Source organism: Canis lupus, chromosome 1 (genome assembly GCF_011100685.1).
Source record: "Canis lupus familiaris isolate Mischka breed German Shepherd chromosome 1, alternate assembly UU_Cfam_GSD_1.0, whole genome shotgun sequence".
In the NCBI taxonomy this organism is placed as follows: domain Eukaryota; kingdom Metazoa; phylum Chordata; class Mammalia; order Carnivora; family Canidae; genus Canis; species Canis lupus.
This window is the reverse complement of record NC_049222.1, coordinates 37,994,643-38,014,240: the sequence shown is the minus strand read 5'-3', so window position 1 is coordinate 38,014,240 and position 19,598 is coordinate 37,994,643. Positions and strand designations below refer to the sequence as shown.

Genomic DNA, 19,598 nt, shown 5'->3' with positions numbered 1-19,598 from the left:
GAGGGTCTTGCTGTTGAGCTTGGACTTTATTTTCTAGATAGTATTGACTTTGCCCATTGTATAAAGATGATCATTTTATTCATATATATATCATATATATATGAATATATCATATATTCATGAATATATGATATATATATTATGGATCATCCCATAATGGACTATTGGTTTAAAACTAGAAGCTTGGGATGCCTGGGTGGCTCAGTGATTGAGCGTCTGCCTTTGGCTCAGGGCGTGATCCCAGAGTCCCACATTGGGGTTCCTGCATGGAGGCTGCTTCTCCCTCTGCCTATGTCTCGGCCTCTCGCTCTCTCTGTGTCTTTCATTAATAAATAAATAAAATCTTTAAAAGAAAAACTCAAAAAACTGGATGCTTGAGGAATACTGAATTTTCAATACAATTCAAAAATGAGCACAATGATAATAATTATGAAAATGATTTAAGGTAATCATCATATCTGTGAGTTGCATTCTTTTAATTAAAATGCTTATAACAAGATGTCTCTACTACATCAAAAACCAATATTTAAGAAGATAATATATACTGGCAATTACATGTGATTTGGGATTTCATTTTTAAGGAATGAATTGTATCCATACTTGCATATATTATTTGTGGGCATATATTTGTAAATACTGCTTTAAACCCTCCCATCTTAATATTTAGAAATAAAATGCAAAATTTAGGTAAAAGAAACCTAAGAGATAGCATGTTCTTTCAGTTGAAGCAGCAGGGACCAAATGTATCCTCCCCCTAGGGCAACCAAAAAAATGAGCAAAACACATGAAACTGGTCTTCAAGACAGACATCAAGTGATAAAGGATGGTGATTCTGAAAAGATAGGAACCAAATGAGGTGAGCCCTATTACTGCCTCGGCTTTTGGGCTGTGAGAGTTTGGGGCTGCAATGCAAGGAGAAGTAATCCAGGCATATCTCAGCAGTTTCCTTGGGTAGAGGAGCAGGAGGTCAGAGTCTAGGGGACACCAAAACAGCTAGGCCTTGCAGGACAGAGACTAGAACAGAAAGCCTCAAAGAATGAACTACTGAGATCTTCAGAGGGTCATCCATTTCACATATATTTTAGGATGAATTTTTCCATTTCTGCAAAAAAAAAAAATCACTGATATTTTAGTAGGAATTGGATTTAACCTGTAGATTGTTTTGGGTAGTAATGGCATTAAAAAGTCATGAAGTCTTTCAATCTATGGACATGAGATGTGTTTCCATTCTCTTATGCCTTTAATTTCTTTCAGCAATGTTGTAGTTAAAAGAATTCAGATTATAAAAAAGTATCTTCTCTGACCAATGGAATTACACTAGACATCACTAAGAAAAAAATCTGAAAAATTCTAAGATATTTAGAATCTAAACAAAATACTTATGACTAACCAATATGTTAAAGAAGAAATAAAAATGGAGGTTAGAGTGTTTGAACTGAATAAAAATGAAAAAAAAAACACTAGAATTTATTGCTACTAAAGCAATATATAGGAGAAATTTTATAGCACAAAACACCTATATTAGGAAAGAGAGTCTCAAACAACATATTCAGTTTCTACCTTAAATTAGTAAAATCTAAAGGAAATAAAGTAAGGAAATTAAGATTAAATCAGATCAACAGAAATAGAAAATGGAAAAATGATAGAGAAAAAGCAATGAATCAAAAAATCCAGTTCTTCGAGATCATCAAAATTAATCAGTCTAGTCAGCTTGATCTAAGAAGACAGAAACTACCAGTATGAGGATATCACTACTGATTCTAGACATTAAAAAGATAATAAAGAAATATTACAAACAACTCTAAGTCCATATATTCAATAACTTAGATGCAATGGAACAACTCCTTAAAGGACATAAACAAAGAATAACTCATAAAGAAGAGATAGGTTGGGGATCCCTGGGTGGCGCAGCGGTTTGGCGCCTGCCTTTGGCCCAGGGCGCGATCCTGGAGACCCCGGATCGAATCCCACGTCAGGCTCCCGGTGCATGGAGCCTGCTTCTCCCTCTGCCTATGTCTCTGCCTCTCTCTCTCTCTCTCTCTCTCTCTATGTGACTATCATAAATAAATAAAATTAAAAAAAAAAAAAAAAAAAAAAGAAGAGATAGGTTGGACTGGAGATACTGAATATCCCTGTATCTATTAAAGAAAATCAATTTATCATTAAAGACTTCCCTATGAAGAAAAGTCCAGGTCCAGATGGCTTCATTGGTGAAGTCTACTACTCAAGGAAGAAATAACGCCAATTCTATACCACCTGCTAGCAACAACACGGAAGAATATGAAAATAATTTAAATGAATGAAAGAAGCCACACAAAAGGTATACATGAGTCCATTTATATAAAACTCTAGGAAAATGAAAACTAATCTATGGTGACAGAACACAAAAGAGTGGTTGTCCAGAGACAGGTGAGGAAGGGACAGAAAGTGGGGGATCACCAAGAAATCACAGAAATCTTCTTGAATAATAAATCTGCTTGTGGTCTTCATTCATGTTGATGTTTTCGTGTGTGTGTGTGTGTGTGTGTGGTCTTTTTTTCATGTGCGTTGATGTACTGTAGATCTCATTGAAACATATCCGTAAAATACATGTAATTTACTGTATGTCACATTTACACCAACATATCTGTTTTTAGGGGCACCTGGGTGGCTAGGTCAGTTAAGCGTCTGCCTTTGGCTCGGGTCATGATCTGTGGGTCCTGGAATCAGCCCTGCTTCAGGCTCCCTGCTCAGTGGGGAGTCTGTTTCTTTCTCTTTCTCTGCCTCTACCTCCCCCCCTTGTGCACTCACTCTCTCTTTATCTCTCCCCTAAATAAATAAAATCTTTTTTAAAAATTTTAAAAGTAAACACATTTGCAAAAAATAAAGAAAAAGAGGGCTTCCTGGTGGCTCAGTGCATTAAGGTTGCTCTTGGCTCAGGGCCTGATCTCAGAAAAAGAAACAAAACAAGCCCAGGGATTATAAAAGACAAATTAAGGAAATTCCAAACAACATACTGTAATAACAATATCATTGTTCCTAGAGTGATAATATATAGTAAAATTCAATCCACATTGTATGATATATTTGATTACTGAGTCATATGCAATAAAACATCTTTTGTCTACATATTCTTTCATGTATACGTATTCCTGATAAATTAAATACCCTGAATAATTTGGAGTTGGGAAGAAGTCAAAACCATCTTTATATTTAATAAAGGTAGTCCATAATTGTATTAAAATGTATTTTATAATCCAATTATTAATACAACATGAATAAAATAATTTTTTAAAACTTAAAAACAAATAATCACATACCTTGCAAAGATGACAAAATGATTTCTTGAAAATTCTTAAATCAATTAAGAAGATTAAATAATACAATAGAAAATGTGTAAGAGCTGAAAACGTTCAAAGAAAACTTTAGCTAGTACAAAATCATTAGAGACTAAGCAAAAAAAAAAAAAAAATTCAGAACCTGATTTACATATACATAGTCCTATATGTGCTTTAATTAGATTATTTTTCACCCAAGGGATTAAAACTTCAATAAAATGAGGGTCTGGAATTTTGCCATTGTTTTCTTCAAGTATGCTGGTCAGAGTAAAGACACGATTTTATTCATAGTGGAAGGCAGTTTATTCGTCCACTGTGCAATCAGCACGCCTTCTTAAATTGTGTCAGCTAATACCCGGAAGGAATCAGAATATGAACAGATTTACACAATTGACTTAATTTGGGTTGGGGCATTCTGAGCTGTACTCTTCAAAAATATCAAATATGTAAGGAAATAAATTGCAATCTTAAAAAAAATTTCAATTAAAAATAGTTAAGGCCAGGTTGTCATGCTGCCCTTTTATTCTCTTGGTTTTAGTAAAATTATTTAATTGGACACTGAATTTTAAGAGTTCAACATTTATCCTTTTTTTCAATACATTGCGCTTGAGTAAATACGAAGTTTGGTAAGACTTGGTTTCTGTTCCCAAATAACTTAAAATTAGTGAGAATCAATACACACAGTAAGAAAGCTACAAAGGCAAAAGTGAAAGGGTTTTTAAAAAGTTAAAAGCTTTATCAGCACAGAAGAGGGGATGGAATGGTTTCCGACTTAGCAGATCAATGATGGAAGACAAACCATGAGAGACTCCTAACTGGAAAATGAACAAAAGGTCGCAGAAAGGAAGGAGGGTAGGGGGATGCGGTGAGACTGGGTGACCGGCACTTAAGGGCACTTGATGGGGATGATCACTAGGTGTTATACTACATGTTGGCAAATTGAATTTAAATTATTTTTTTTTAAATGATGGCTGCACAGAAAAGTAGGCCTTAAGATATTCATAGAATAGTAGGGCCGGGGTAAAAGCAACTATAAGCAGAGACAAGAGGATGGGGAAGGCACAGAGGAAGAATGGACATCGTATGTTAGGGTTTGGAAGAAGAGGGAGTTGCAGCTGGCTGTGGCCCCATCGACTAGCTCTCTCTCTCTTTCTCTCTCTCTCTTCCTTCCCCACTTCCTTCTTGCTTTCTTTTGTAAAGCAGAAACATCCCACTAGTAGAGTAGTGCCTTAAGAAGATTGAACACCAATAAAAAATAAATTTATTTTTTAAAAAAGAAGATAACTAATTAAAAAAAAAAAAAAGGTGATGACTAATAGTACTGCACATAAAGAAAGCTGGAGGGCACCTGGGTGGCTCAGTGGTTGAGCGTCTGCCTCAGGCTCAGGTCGTGATCCCGGAGTCCTGGGAGGGGGTCTTGGGAGGGAGTTCTGCAATGGGCTCCCCGCAGGGAGCCTGCTTCTCCCTCTGCCTGTGTCTCTGCCTCTCTCTGTGTGTCTCTCATGAATAAATAAATAAAATCTTTTAAAAAAATAAGCAAATAACAGGTGTGCAGGACCCACAGGCTTTTACATGCACAGGTTCCAGATGACTTTTTTTTTTAGCTGCAACTCCAGCTATTTACCTCATGACCTCATTCTTCATCTATGGTGCAAACCAGTCCTAAATTCCTCCTAGACTTTGACCCAAGGTGAAGCAAACAATGAGGCTTTGTCTCTAATTTCTAATTCATTCATTATAATAGTATGTAGAAAGGGCCCTGTTGGCAGTGTGTGCAGTACAGCCTTCATCTTTGACCTTGACTTACCTGACTAAACTGTGCTTCTGGTTCATCTGGGACAAAGCAAGCAAAACACCTCAGAGTTCCTGCTTCCTCTCCTTTTGCCTCTGTACCTACAAGATTCTATGAGCTGGAGGCTTTCCCACTAATTTATAACTAACCTTGATACATCCTCCTCTCTGATTCAGTAGAGAGCTCCTCTGAATGCCCTCCTAAGCAGTCCTACTCAGAAACAAATGCTGTAGAAGGTCTGACAGTGAAGAGAACAGAGAAGCTCTGAGCTGACAGGGCCTCTGAGAGTCTCCACTGAGGCTGTGGATGGCAGCCACGCACCCCGAGGAAATGAGGGCAGAAAGGGCACAGTAATTATTTTCAGAGCTTCAACTGGAGTAATATATGTAATTCTGATATTCGTTATATCAGAAGGTTGGTATGAATATAATTACAAAATATTTGGACCACCGCATTTGTGCTGACATCAGCAAACACAAAGACAAAACAAAACAAAACCATTCAAAATAGAAGTATATGTTTGCTATAAACATATAACATATGTTAATTCAGCCCTATGAATTAGCAGATTTGTAATCCCAGAACTTGGAATTAATTAGCCTGGACCTATCCTCCTGGGAAGGAATGTTAATACCATTTCAAAGCACCTAGTAGGATACTTCTTATGACAACATATGCGAATCTTCATTGTTGAAAGTGAAAGTGGCGGGGGGGGGGGGAAGTGAAAGTGAGAAATATTGGACATATTTCTATCAATCTTTCACAGTATACAAATCATACCAAAGTGTACAACTTATATCAAAGACTTCTTTTTTTAATCAGTCTTAGATACACTTTTTAGTCATTTTATCTCAAACCAAGTAGAATAATCAGTTTATAGATTATTTAATCCTTTGAAGTAAATAAGCTGTGACCTGGAAATGTCAAAGAAAAATTAAAGTCAAAATATTTTTAAATAATTTTTTGATAAAGGCAATATTAGTTTGCACATCTAGAAGCATTAGCAACAATACTACTGGTTTCAAAGTACACATTTGATTATGTTTTTAAGGAACAATGAAATACAAATTCCATGAGTTTGGGGCACCCTGGGTGGCTCAGTGGTTGAGCATCTGCCTTCAGCTCAGGTCATGATCCCAGGGTCCTGGGATTGACTCCTGAATCAGGCTCCCCCAGGGAGCCTGCTTCTCCCTCTGCCTATGTCTCTGCCTCTCTCTGTGTGTCTCTTGTGAATGAATAAATAAAATCTTAGAAAAAAAAAAACCTTCAAATTCCATGAGTTTATAAATTTAAATCTTTTTAAGGTAACTTCTACTTCTCTAATAATGTTACTGAATCAACTTTAGAGGGAACCATTTCTAACCAAACAAGCAAAAATTAGGTGATGTAAAAAAAAAAAAAAAGAAAGATTTCATTGCCAGAGATGATTCTTAAACCATATCAAGTCTTAAAAAATTATTAAATGTTCAGATTAGGTTTCTTTTAAAGGGAGCACTGATGGAAGACCCCATCAAGATGAATGCTGTACTTCTATACTCATTAAGCAGAACTTTGGGGCTGAGGTTTTATATTTAAAAATATGCAACAGACATTTATATAATGCCCTAGTGTGTGCCAAGTGTTACCCTGCATTCTGGGGATGACTGACAGGCCCTCTTCCCTCTGGACTCTCACAGTTTCACCCTGGTTCTGACCCAGAGGGTTTAATGGCCAAAAAGCCACACCAGGGTTCCAGTTCAACTCAAGTAAAGTATACACACATTTGTTAAAAACACACATTGTACCAGGCCCTGAGAGAATGCAAAGATAAACCAGCCAAGGCCTTCAGAAATTGACATTGAATTTTATTTACACTTTTCTCTTTGTCTTTTCAGACAGGGTGGCATCGTTACCTGGACATCACAAATATTACCACTGCAACTGAAGATCAGAAATTTGACCTTTATAGTCTTTGACCACAATCACCTTATAGATCAGCTCTGCACCCATCTTTAAAAATGCCCCTCACTAGTTGCTGGAGGGAGGTGGGTAGGGGGAAGTGGTAACTGGGTGATGAGCATTAAGGAGGTCACTTGATGTAATGAGCACTGTGTGTTATATGCAACTGATGAATCACTAAATTCTACCTCTGAAACTAATAAAAAAAAATGTCCCTCACTATCATGGAGAGTTCCCCTTTAAAAATGTCCCTCACAGGGCACCTGGATGGCTCAGTTGGTTAAGCATCTGCCTTTTGGCTCATAGTCCTTGGATTGAGTCTTGCAGGGAGCCTGCTTCTCCCTCTACCCTTCCCCTCTGCTTGTGATCTCTCTCTCTCTCTCTCTCTCTCAAGTAAATAAATAATTTCAAAAATTAAATAAAATAATAAAAATGTCCCTCACTACATCCAGATTTCTTCAAATCAAGCATTCCCCATTACCTCAGACTAGCACTCATTTCTTACTACTAAGATTTTTAATCCAGCATAAAGTCCACACAGACAATTGCCAAATCATTCCTCATATATCATTTTAACATAGAAAAACATCTGTATTTTCCCTCACAGTTTAAATCCCTTAATAAAGTTTAAACCCCTGAATCTGTCCCTGCTGCATATTTATTGTAGATGTTTTATGGGCCAGTCCATTCAGACACAGACTCTCTACACCAGCCATCTGGATGACTATCTGCCTTACACACCCCCATTGCCTGCACTGATTGTCTCGCTCACCTGTGCCTTTTGAATTGGGCATTGGCTGGTAGAAGAGTAAGGATAGACCCGCTCCATTTGGAAGTGATCTTCCTCTCCTCTCCCTCATGGAGCCCTCATTGTAGGAATCTCATGATGGCTCTCATCTAATTCCATGCCAACATATAGCTCCTTCCATTATTTCCAACACATACCTCCTGACCACATACTTCCTAGTTACTTCTGTGTTAATCTTAGGGGATTTTTTTCAGATCATATATCACTGGAGAGAAGATACCATGTTTCACAATTCCTTGTTCTCCCAGACCTACCAGTGACTTGGGCATGAAACATGCCATTGAAGAGTTGAGAAATGGACATAAAGAATAAGCTTTCCTCCACGGAAGCTTCTGTCAGCTGACCTTTAAATTAATTAATTGACCTTAGTTGTTGGGGCTCCACAGAGGTCTTCCAGGGAAATCACAAAACTCAGTATGAGCCATGAGTTGTTTCATCCTCAGCTGGCCCTCTTACCTCTGATTTCCTCTGTGGAGCTGTGATGACTGAACATGGTGGCACTATGGGGTACCTTCCCACTCTCTTATGGGGAATTTCTTCCCTGATCTCTGAAAGTGGAGGAACATATTCTCTACCAACCTCTATTGCATGCTTTCATTTAATCTGCTCTCCCTCTTGAACCAAGAACCCACTTAATTTAACCATCAGTAAGATATTTTATTCTTCTATCTTATGTTGCTTTCATAACACTGATCACAGTTTGGATTTTGTAATAGTCCTGTTTTCAAATTTTCGTAAGGACTGAAAGTCTACAAAATTTAGATGTGCATTTCAGTAGGTAAGGTTAGATTATTGAGCACTCTGAAATAGATATCATTCTGTTTTGGAAAGAGGTTTAATGATATTTCATCATCATTAAGAATCTAGAAGGTTGTATAATTCTTGTGAGTTTACAGATTATCTGTTTGAGCTTAGTTTGAATGCACTATTTTGGAAGTGAAACAAAATTTTGTTGACTATAAACACTATACAGTCCCTATCTCAACTGTCCATTAAAGTTCCAAATAGGGGCACCTGGATGGCTCAGTGGTTGAGCATCTCATCTGCCTTTGGTTCAGGTCATGATCCCAGAGTCGGGGATCGAGTTCCCATGGGGAGCCTACTTCTCCCTCTGCCTATATCTCTGCCTCTTTCTCTGTGTCTTTCATGAATAAATAAATTAAATCTTAAAAAAAAGTTCCAAATAGTGTGGTGTTTAAAAGTGTAAGCTTTAACACTTCTAATAACCACTAATACTTAAAATGTATATTTTATTTTCTTTCTTTCAAGTTAGCCATGATCTATACAAAGGCTTATATTTAGTACTTCCAAGAAAATTAAATTTTGACTTGGTGTCATTGCAAATCCTTCTCATAGCATCTGACTAATGAAAGTATCTTTGCCATGCCTGTTAGTTTTCAAATTAAGTTAGATTGGTTCATACTTTCTAATTATCATTAGATATTTGATAATGAAAGTTATAATTTGTGACAGTTGTTATGACAATTATTGTTCCTGAAGACAGAATTTTAAAAAGATAACTTCTACTAAAAATGAAATAAATCAAAGTTTTAAACACTTAACTGTAATGAAATTCCCTCACCCATTATGGACACAGTGGAGTTTGTTTTTTTGTTTTGTTTTGTTTTGTTTTGTTTTGTTTTAATCTGATGAAGTAATGGAAGTTTAGAGCTGGAAGGAAAAATAAAGCAGAGAAGTAGGGACAGAGTGTGTTGGATCAGGAGTAATTTTAATTAGGTGGTTCTTCATTTAAAGAAGAAAAATACTGAATGTCAGAATATAAAAATGACATGTCCAAAGCCACCAAAAAAATAGTGCCAGATGAATCCTATAACAAAGATTCTATTCTTCCTGATACAGGAAAATATATTTTTTAAAGATTTTATTTATTTATTCATGAGAGACACAGAGAGAAAGGCAGAGACAATAGGTAGAGGGAGAAGCAGGCTCCTCGCAGGGAGCCCATTATGGGACTCGGTCCAGGATCAACCTGAGCCAAAGGCAGGAGCTCAACCACTGAGGAACCCAGGCATCCCAGGAAAATAGATTAAGTGATAATAAGTGAATCTAATGTAAAGACTAACAACTCAGTTACTTGGCATAACTTTTCTTGGTGATTCAATGTCATATTTACATGTGAATTTGGTCAGAGCTGGACATAGATGACTGTTTTCTCAGTTGTAATATCTCCGTTTTTGCACTTTGCCAACAGCAGGTCAGATTAGAAAGGGAGGGGGAACTGGGCTTTAATACAATCCAGAAGGAATGGAAACCAAGCTAGGTCACTAAACTATGAGCTCATTTAATCAAGTGGTAGTGCTCAGTACTAGCCACAACTCTAAGCAAGAGCCAGACATGATCTTTGCCTGCATTATGACACACAATTTTAGGGAACAAAAGAGGTATGCTGGAGATTGTTATTTTCAAGGCTCTGAAATCCTTTTCTCTCATTTCCATATCTAGGACAATGTTTGAGTTGGTTGCATTTACTAGATGTGCAACCACAAAATATGGTAAAATGATATATAAAAACTTGCTGTTAATGCTCCTAGCACATTTCAAATGACAATTACACTGAAACCTTGATAGACTTTGATCCCTAGACCTCATGCTGGGTGACAACTTATCTTTTAATGATGATTTGGCCTGGCATCTGTAATTGGATTTTGAGTAAAACTTGGAGGACAGACTTGATTTATAATAAACTTCACATTTTATCATATAATGCTACAGCAAAATCTAATGATTTGATATTTAATGCTCAACAGATAGTTTCTAGCAAAGTCTAAATTTTGTATGACTATTTGCCTTGACTCTTCTATGCTCATGAATATATGCATACAGTTTTATTGATATAATTCAACTCAAATATTTTCTGGAAAAAAATAAACATGCTAGAAATAACATTATCATCAAAAAGAAAAAAAAAAAGGAAGCATTGGCAAGGAAAGAGTTAACATCTTACCAGCAAGCATCTTGTCTCTCATGCGATACAATCATCACTGGCCCAGACCATGTACTACAATTTATGGTACCTGGTTTGATCGTCCCCCCCACCCCCCAGGGGAGTTAACAGTCTCTTCTCTTTCAGGATATAAACTCTTTAAAGTCAAGGATTTTCCCCAAAGCTCCTTAAGAGTTGTGAGCCTTCAACGTGTATTATTTATAACTATCATTGACTAAGGGCTTTTTAAAAAATATATATTCAGAAATTCTTTCACAACTCTGTTATAATCTCTTATTTAATCACTGTCATTCATTTATTGAATAAGCATTTTTGAGTGTCTGCTATGTGATCCAGGAATCACTCTAAGTACTAACGAGGCAATAGTGTATAAAACAGAAAAAGAAAAAGCTCTGCCCTTATGGAAGTTACATTCTATCAGGAAGATATATAAATAAACATGATTTTTAAAAAGTAAAATATATGGTACATTAAATGAACAAAAATTTCAAGAAAAATAAAGCAGCAAAGTTAAATAGGAAGGGCTTTTTTTGGTTTTAGCAGGAAAATGGGGGTTGTGATTTTAAACCAGTTGGCCAAAGAAACTGACATGAAGAAATGACATTTAGGTACACACCTAAAGGAGGTGAGAAAGAAAACCATATAAAAACCTGAGGGGAAGAGTTTTCCAGCAGCAGACATAGCAAGTACAAAGGTCCTGAGGTAGGAACAACACAAGGGTGTTCTAGGGAGTAGAGAGGAGACTAGTATATGAACAAAGGAGTGATAAAGTTAAAAGGTAATAAGAGTCTGATCCCATAGGGCTTTGTAGACTTGGCCCTATAAGAATAGAAGTCATTAGTAAATGTTGAAATGACCTGACTTACAAGACTTGTTAAAATCACTTATGTAATATAGTACCTGAAATTTAAGTTAATAAAATGAATGGATTATCTGTAGGTAGCAGGAAGCCTGTTGATGAGCAAAGACAGAACTGGGAACTAGAGAATCAGGAACACAGGGATGCAGGTAGGAAAGAAGTTATATTAGTAACATGAACTACTAAACTTTATATAAACTAAATTTATATAGTTTAACTTTTTAAAACCATTTTACGTCTGATGTCATCTGATGAAAGGTCTTTAGTTGTTGAACTGGGGCAGACAGTAACTAGGGAATCACCATTTGGCCTTAAGCATTAAGGTCAAAGTTCTCTTTCCGCCCCTCTATCTCTGTCTCTGTCTTTCTCTGTCATTACTGGGGCCAGCAAGATGTGACCCTTAGTGGCCATCCTCTGAGCCATGCCTCTGTCTTCAGGCACCTGCACCCCAGAAGGTGCCTGAGTGGGCTATGGAGAAGGGCAGAGTGGGAGACAAACGGGCAGACACCAGAAGAGGTGCAGATGGGCAGGTGAGGGCAGGCAAAGCAGGGGCTCTGGGACGGGGGCGGATGGAGCCAGACATGGGGAAGAAATGGGAGCAAGACTCTCCGGGGGTCTGGGATCCCAGAGAAGGTAGAGAAACTGCGAGGAGGCCAGCCCCACGCCTCCCTGGCAGAGCTTGCTGCAGGGAAGCAGCCCCAGGGGTTAGGCCAGGGGTCGGGTGGGCAGGCAGGGGTCGCTTACTCTTTGGATTTATCCGAACTGTGCGCTGAGTTGATACGATGCACCTCTTTCTTTTTGGTTTGTTTGGAGGTCATGGTAGAGGCTGACCCAGGGCTCGGGCGGACCCACGCGGGGCTGAGCTCTGAGCTAGGAGCGCTGCGGACCCGCTCTGCGTCGGCTGTTGCTAGGAGACCGCGGCCGGGCGCGGCGGGGCTGGGGGCGGGTCCCCCGCGGCGGCCTGGGGGCTGGGTGTCTGGGGAGGGATCGGGGCGAGGCAGGAGCGTGGCCCTAGGATTGATGGGCAGCTCTGGTAAGCTGCAGCTCTATCAGGTCCACTCTACCTGGCGTTGCTCTTCGGAACCGCTGGCATACTATTATGCTCTCTTGGATTTTCAATTGTCTGAACAGGGTACAAGTGTTTGAAGCTGTTTGTTAGGCGATGTCGCCTCTCCCCAGGTCTGCCGAACAAGTTCTTTTCAGTAGTAACTGAGGACACGTTTTGGACGCTCTGAATGGCTTGAAAAGGGCGGGTGCTTAAATGAATAGAGTGGGTGCAGGGGGATCCCTGCAGGGAAGGCAAGTTCAGGACACCCTTAGTTGCTCAAGTTTTTGCTAATGATGAATGAAGTCTGTGATGAAGAAGTCCAGTGTCTCCATTGTTCATACAAAAGAATAAATCCAAGTCATAGTGTCTAGTAGAGGCCCTTGATACACTCACTTGGGAAGGCCCTAGAGTCAGAAGAAACAGATCCAAGGAAACCACAACCTATTAAGACCAAGCCTAATGCTCAGCGGGTCCACAGTGGCATTTATTAGTTATCGTGCCTCGGGCAAGTTTTTCCTTTTGACCCTCATTTTACTCATTTGTAAACTGGAGATGCTAATATCTAATTCACAATTCTCTCCCGAAAATAAATATTTTTGTAAAATGTGTGGCACACGATGAAAGTACAGCAAATAGGGGGCCCTGTTTCAGATATGACAGCTCAAATGCCAGCAAAAAGCAGGCAGATTAGCATGATCAGTGAAGCCAAGCAATACTTAGACTGGAAATACTTTAAAACTTATTATAACAAAGCAAAATATACTGTAGATCCAAAACAACCTCACTACAGAGAGATCTGACCAAGCACAGACCCAAGGTTTAGAACCTCTGTCACTACTTGGCTGTTACCATGAGCCTAGAAATAATTAACTATCTTTAAATAATCCTTTCTGCTCTTGGGACTGGGCATTGCTCAGAGGCCAAACTCTGCAGGGGAAAACCAGTTTCCTATAAAGTAAATCTTTTAACTCTTCTGACAAATGAATGTCCAGCCCTCTGCACTCAGCATAGCCTTTGCTTGGCCAAGTGTCCCAATCTTACTGTTATTGGAGGTTACACAGCTGACAATCAGACAGCGACGCCATTGTATTTCTATATGCAAGATAAATAACTTCAGAGTCAGTAGTGTTACTGTTATGGTTGAAGAAGTGCCCTATAAACATCTCCTATATACATAAAGACATCTTGAGGGCTCTGTCTCATTTATCCCAGGACTGAAATTTCCAGAGAACTCTCCTGAATGAAAGTATAGGACCAAACTCTGAGAAGATATTATTTAATAACCAAATCTTATCAAAGTAATCAAATGCATAGCCGGAAGCATGTAGAAAGACTATTGGGTAAAAATAGCACAATTTTAAGCAACCAACACACAAATGGGTGAGTTTTGCCTTGAGCTAAGGCCATCTCTGAAGGTTCCAAGATGCCAAGACTCTTAGAAAAGTCTTAGAAATCAAATAATCTTTAGCCCACCCGTATTTAATAGATGAAAACTCCCAGACCAAGAGACGTGCCTTGCCAAAAGCTTCATGGCTACTTGGATGAGAGGCAGTCTGGATTAGAGGCATTAAATGGAGGAGCACTAGTTTAAGCCAAACATCACTACTCCCACTCAGAGACTCCTTTCTCATCTATTAAATTAGGACAAAAATAAGGGAATTAACCTAAGGATGAAATGAGGTAATAAAATTTTTTTGAAAATATAAAGTGCTTACTGATTCTTAGACCAGTGTTCTCTCTTCTTTATTATGCTATGTATATGTATGCAGCATGCATAAACAGAATTTCTCTTCTTTCTGGAATTAACTCTGGTCAGGCCATGAATCTAAGAGGCCAATATGCTTCCCCTATAAACCAAGATGGTATTTGTATGTGCCACCGCAAAAGAGTACAATTGACCCATCAATCTTTTTCTTAAAAAATCCGTATTATGAAAAAAAAAAAGAAAACAAGAAAAAAAAATCCGTATTATGTACACATGGTAATCATGATCAATGCCATTTTGAAATGTCAGTAATAGCTGTGATTTATTGCATCCCTGCTATATGCCAGGCTTCAGGAGGTATGCTAGCTCCTTAGGGCATGGGTTTTAGAGAGAAATATGAATTTTAATGCCAATCCTTGTTAGTTGAGTTAACCTGGGTAAGTTATTTATACCCTCTGAATTCCATTTGCTTTTTTATGAAAAAAGAAGGATAATTCTTAGCTCAAATGTTGTTTCTGGAAGATAATAAGCATTCAAATAGTGAAAACTACTATCGTATTTCACACAGGTAAAGAAACTGAAGTGCAGAGAGGTAGAGAGATTTGGCTGATATGGAGTAGGTGGCAGAGCAAGATGAGCCAACCTCCACAGCCTTTGCTCTCTGCAATACCCCAGGCTAACTAACCTTGTTGAAATCTTTCAGAGTCACCAACCCAGATGATTGCCCTACAGCTCAGCTTATGGATTTCCAAGTTCTCTGGTAACTTTCAAAGGCTGAGAAACAGTGAGAAACAGGGCTCATCTTTTACTAGAGCTACCCACAGTGCAGCTTCTCCCTTATACTAACCTTATTGAGGAATAGTTCTTTGGCTTCAGGCAGCATAACCCTACCCTGCTCCATAGGGAAGTAGTTAGAAATATTCACTTCCCCCATGCCCACAAAAACAGAACAGGGAGGGCTTTCTCTTGGGATTACTTGGGGAGCTGCTGAAATGGGGAAGTAGACTTGGTAAGCACTTCTCCACCCACCATTGGGAGTCCCGGATGACTAGAACTGGGTGGGGAAGTCAGAGAGAGGAGCAGCATTTCTGTTTCTTAAAGCCTGAGCTCTGGGCAGCTTAGATACTTGGCCCCACGGCCAGAAGCAATTATACCCATGGTGCTGCTCCGCCACCTCTTTGCAGTTAGGTCAGTTATAAATCACCTAGAATTTAAGCCATCGAGAGAAGGTGTCAATTCTACATGTTCTGCTTGTGGTTCAGGTTAATTGTCCTTTCAGATTCTGTCCTTCAATTGTCATTCTTCTGTGACATTGACATCATTTTCCTTTATTTGCCACAGAGCTTTACATCTCTTAAAATTCTTAAATATTCTGCTTTATTTTTATCCCTCCTTATGCCCTAGCCCCGCACATGTACTAGCCTCCCAGGGCATGAGAGTAGCACCTGCTCGAGTTCTACTCTTCCTTACCAAATTCCATTCAAATTTGCAAGCCCCCTCCACACCTCATAATCAGAGCTCACACTCATTGAGAACTTGCTGTATGCTTGGCCCTCTATGAAGCTCTTTTCCTGCATCAACTCACATAATTCATATAAACACCCTAGGAATGTGTTAATATTACAATCTCTTTGTTTGTAGACAAGGAAACAGGTGGAAAGTTTAAATTAAATTAGTAAGTGTCGAGCAGGAGTCTAGCCCATGCAGTCTGGCCAGTCTGGTGCCAGACCAATGCACTTTACAACCACATAGTTCTGCCTCAGACTCAGGGATCAACAGCCTTATGAGGTATGCAATCAGTCCATTTTATGGAGTAGAAAAGTGAGTTTTTGGCCAAAGTCCAAAGCAAAGAGGGAGTGGAACCATAATCTAAATGTGAGCAGTCTGGCTTCAGAGTATACTCACTATTACATCATTTTGTGTTCTATCATAGGGTATTTTTTTATTGTGATGAAAACACTTAATATAAGATAGTAACATATTTCTGAATGTACGATACAGTATTGTTAATTGTAGCCACAATGGTGTACAATGGTGTACAACAGATCTCTGAAATTTATTCATTTCACGAAACTAAAACTTTACGCCTGTGGTCACTCCAGCTCTCTGCTACACTGCGTCCTTCAAACAGAGGGAGTAGAGAAGAATGGTTACTCTATGTCATCAAAAATATTATTTAAAATTGTGACTTAGATTCAGCTCTGTCCCCTAATATTCTGTCTCTCCAGAACCCACTAGTTATGGAGGATTTGAATCTTGCAGCTATAAAGCCAAATGTCCCTGCCTAAGGTAGTCTCATTAGTCTAGGTAAACCTTAACTTACAGTTTTCATTATCTTTGAAAGGAAACTCTGAGTAGTGATTCTTAAAAAAATAGGAGAATAAGGAAATAAGGTATTTTCATGATACTGGCTGAAAAATAATTTCCATTTTGATCAGTTGTTTAAATAAGAAGCGATAGTTTTCCTGAGTGTAATAAAACACTTCGTGGGGGTGCATACTAACCTGAAGTTACATGGTGTTGCTGTCGCTTCTGCTGTGGGTGCACTGTTATTAATCCAGAAACCCCTTCTGAACAGAGGCATTTCACTCCCCATGTCACTCAGCCCAAGATCATGCCTTCTCCCTGAGAGCTGCCTGCATCTCGTTTGTGTGTGTAAGGGAGGGGACATAACTCCAACAACTCTAAAAGGTTCTTCTCTCTCCAGAGCTCCCTCATTTTTGGCGGAGACATCTGTCACAATAGCACTGCTCTTGATCTTCTCCTGCCCAATTCTTCTTGCCTTACATTCAGAGATGTTATTCAAAACACTCACTCATAAACATCATGCATGCAAATCCGAGTGTTAAAGTTTGTGTCCTGAAAATTGGCCCAGAACAGTTGATCTCAGGCATGATTCCAGGAAGCACTCTCAAAGGAAATTTAGAAAAGTTTCTGCTTCCAAACAAATGCAGTAGCAGGAAGTTCATTTACCTTCTCATGTGCAATAACTAATAAACTGAATAAAATAAATGAAGACAATGAAAGGCAGTGTTCCCCCAAGAGGTAGAAAATAAAAAAGACAGGCTTTATAATTCTCCTAGCTTACTGCAAGGCTCTGACACAGGTCAGGGAAACTGGCAGAGCCTGATGGTGCCCCTGATTTGGGGAGACAGAGCTGGAATCCAAGGAAGGATTATGGCTGAAGCTCCCAGTGCAGAGTATGTGGAGGAGAGAGCTATACAGAGAGGAGACTCTTGGAGTGCATGTCTCTCAGTGTCTGTCTGAGTACCAAACTGCACAAGCATATGAAGAAATGTCCTGGGGCCACACACACACACACACACACACACACACACAACAAAACAAAACAAAAAAAAAAACCTTGAGAAAGGATTATAAGGAACAACCTTCTCTGAGTTCACATGGGGTCTGTTCCCACCAGCATGACTGGAGACATCTCATAATTCACAGGGAATGGACCACAGCATATTGCCTCTGTAGGGATGAGATTTCACCCTCTACTAATGCTTACTGTTCCATCTAACAAACTTTAAAAGCAGAACCTGAAATGATCACATTATATCCATGTAAGTTAAAGCCTTCCTTGAACAAACCTTAAGAATGTTCATAGAAATACAAAAATAACCAGCATCCAACAGGTAAAATTCAAAATGACTGGTATCCAATAAAGATTAATAGGCATGAAAAGAAGCATGAAAATTTATCCCATTAAAAGGTGGGAAAAAAACAACCAATTGAATAGGAACCAGAAAAATATACATGGATGACAGAATTAGACAGGGTATTAAAATAGTTATTATAACTGTGGGCCATATGCTCAAGAACCTAGAAGGAAAATTGAATATGTTAAGCTTAAGAACATTTAAAACTGCAAATACAATGTTCATGTTGAAAACAATATATGGGATGGAATTGTTGGCAGATTAGATACCACAGAAGAACAGATTAGTGAATTTGAAGACACAGCAATAGAAACAATTCAAAATGAAACAAAGAGGGAAAAGACTTTTAAAAAAAAAAGAAGAAGAGTTTTGGAGCATCAGGGAGCTGTAAAATCACCTCAAACAGACTAATATATGTGTAGCTGGAGTCCTTGAATGGGCAGGGAGGATGGGCAGGGCAGGTGGGAGAAGAAAATATAGAAAAACTTAAATGGAAAAATAATGGTCAAAAAATTTCCAAATTTTGTGAAATCTTAAATCCCAGAAACTCAATAAACCCAAAAGCCAATAAATATGAAAATTCTATACCCAGGGACATCATGATCAGATTGATGAAAAACACAGATTAAAGGAAGATATTAAATTAGAAATTGGAAGCTGACCAGCTGGTAAGAAGAGGTCCATCATGGGTGCAGATGGAACATCAACAGCCTGACATGGGTTTGCAGTGCAGCTGTGGTAAACTATAACAGGATATTTGTGGAAGAAAATGCACCAACAGGTATTTCTCAGGCCTATGAGAGGTTCAGGAAATAGATGTTGTAAGAACTACAAAGCTGGAAGGTTGTTGCCATCTTAAAATATGAAATACAATTATAACAACTTTTAATATATCCATCTGTTAAATTGTCATCTATCATTTCTGGGTCAATTTCAGTTCATTTAATTTTTCCCCTGTGAATGGGATTTATTTTCCTTATTTGCTACATTTTTTATTAGCTACAAGACATTGTGAATTTTACTTTGTAGAATACTGGCACCATGTACTATAAGTAATAATATTTGTTTCTTTTGTAACTTTATTTTTTTAAGATTTTATTTATTTGATAGAGAACATAGCAAGGGGAGCAGCAGAAGGAGAGAGAGAAGCAGGCTCCCATCAAGCAGGGAGACCAATATGGGGCTTAATCCCAGGACTGTGGGATCATGACCTGAGCCAAAGGCAGATGCTTAACCAAATGAGCCATCCAGGTGCCTTCCTTTTTTTTTCTTTTTTTTTCTGTAAGATTTTATTCATTTATTTGACAGAGAGAGAGAAAGAGCAAACGCAAGCAGGGGCACCGAGAGAGAGGGAAAAGCATCTTTTGTAACTTTAACTTGTGTTTAGAGGTTTAGTTTACTTGGAGATTTAATTTTACACCATGGGTATTTCTAAATAGATAAGACTTGGTGTCTGCCCCTGAAGAACTCATAATCTTGTGGAACAAACAGAAACTAGAAC

General features: G+C 38.5%; 1 protein-coding gene across 3 annotated transcripts in view; it reads right to left on the bottom strand.

Annotated features, from left to right (window-relative positions):
• Nucleotides 1–12,578, bottom strand: part of ADGB (androglobin) — a 162,651-nt gene extending 150,073 nt beyond the window's left edge. For all 3 annotated transcript variants that reach the window (XM_038526280.1, XM_038526278.1, XM_038526279.1), the window contains exon 1: nt 12,424–12,578. In XM_038526280.1, coding sequence (XP_038382208.1) covers nt 12,424–12,497 — 74 coding nt within the window. In that variant the 5' untranslated portion in view covers nt 12,498–12,578. The remainder of the gene's footprint in view (nt 1–12,423) is intronic.
• Between the last annotated feature and the right edge of the window lie 7,020 nt (nt 12,579–19,598).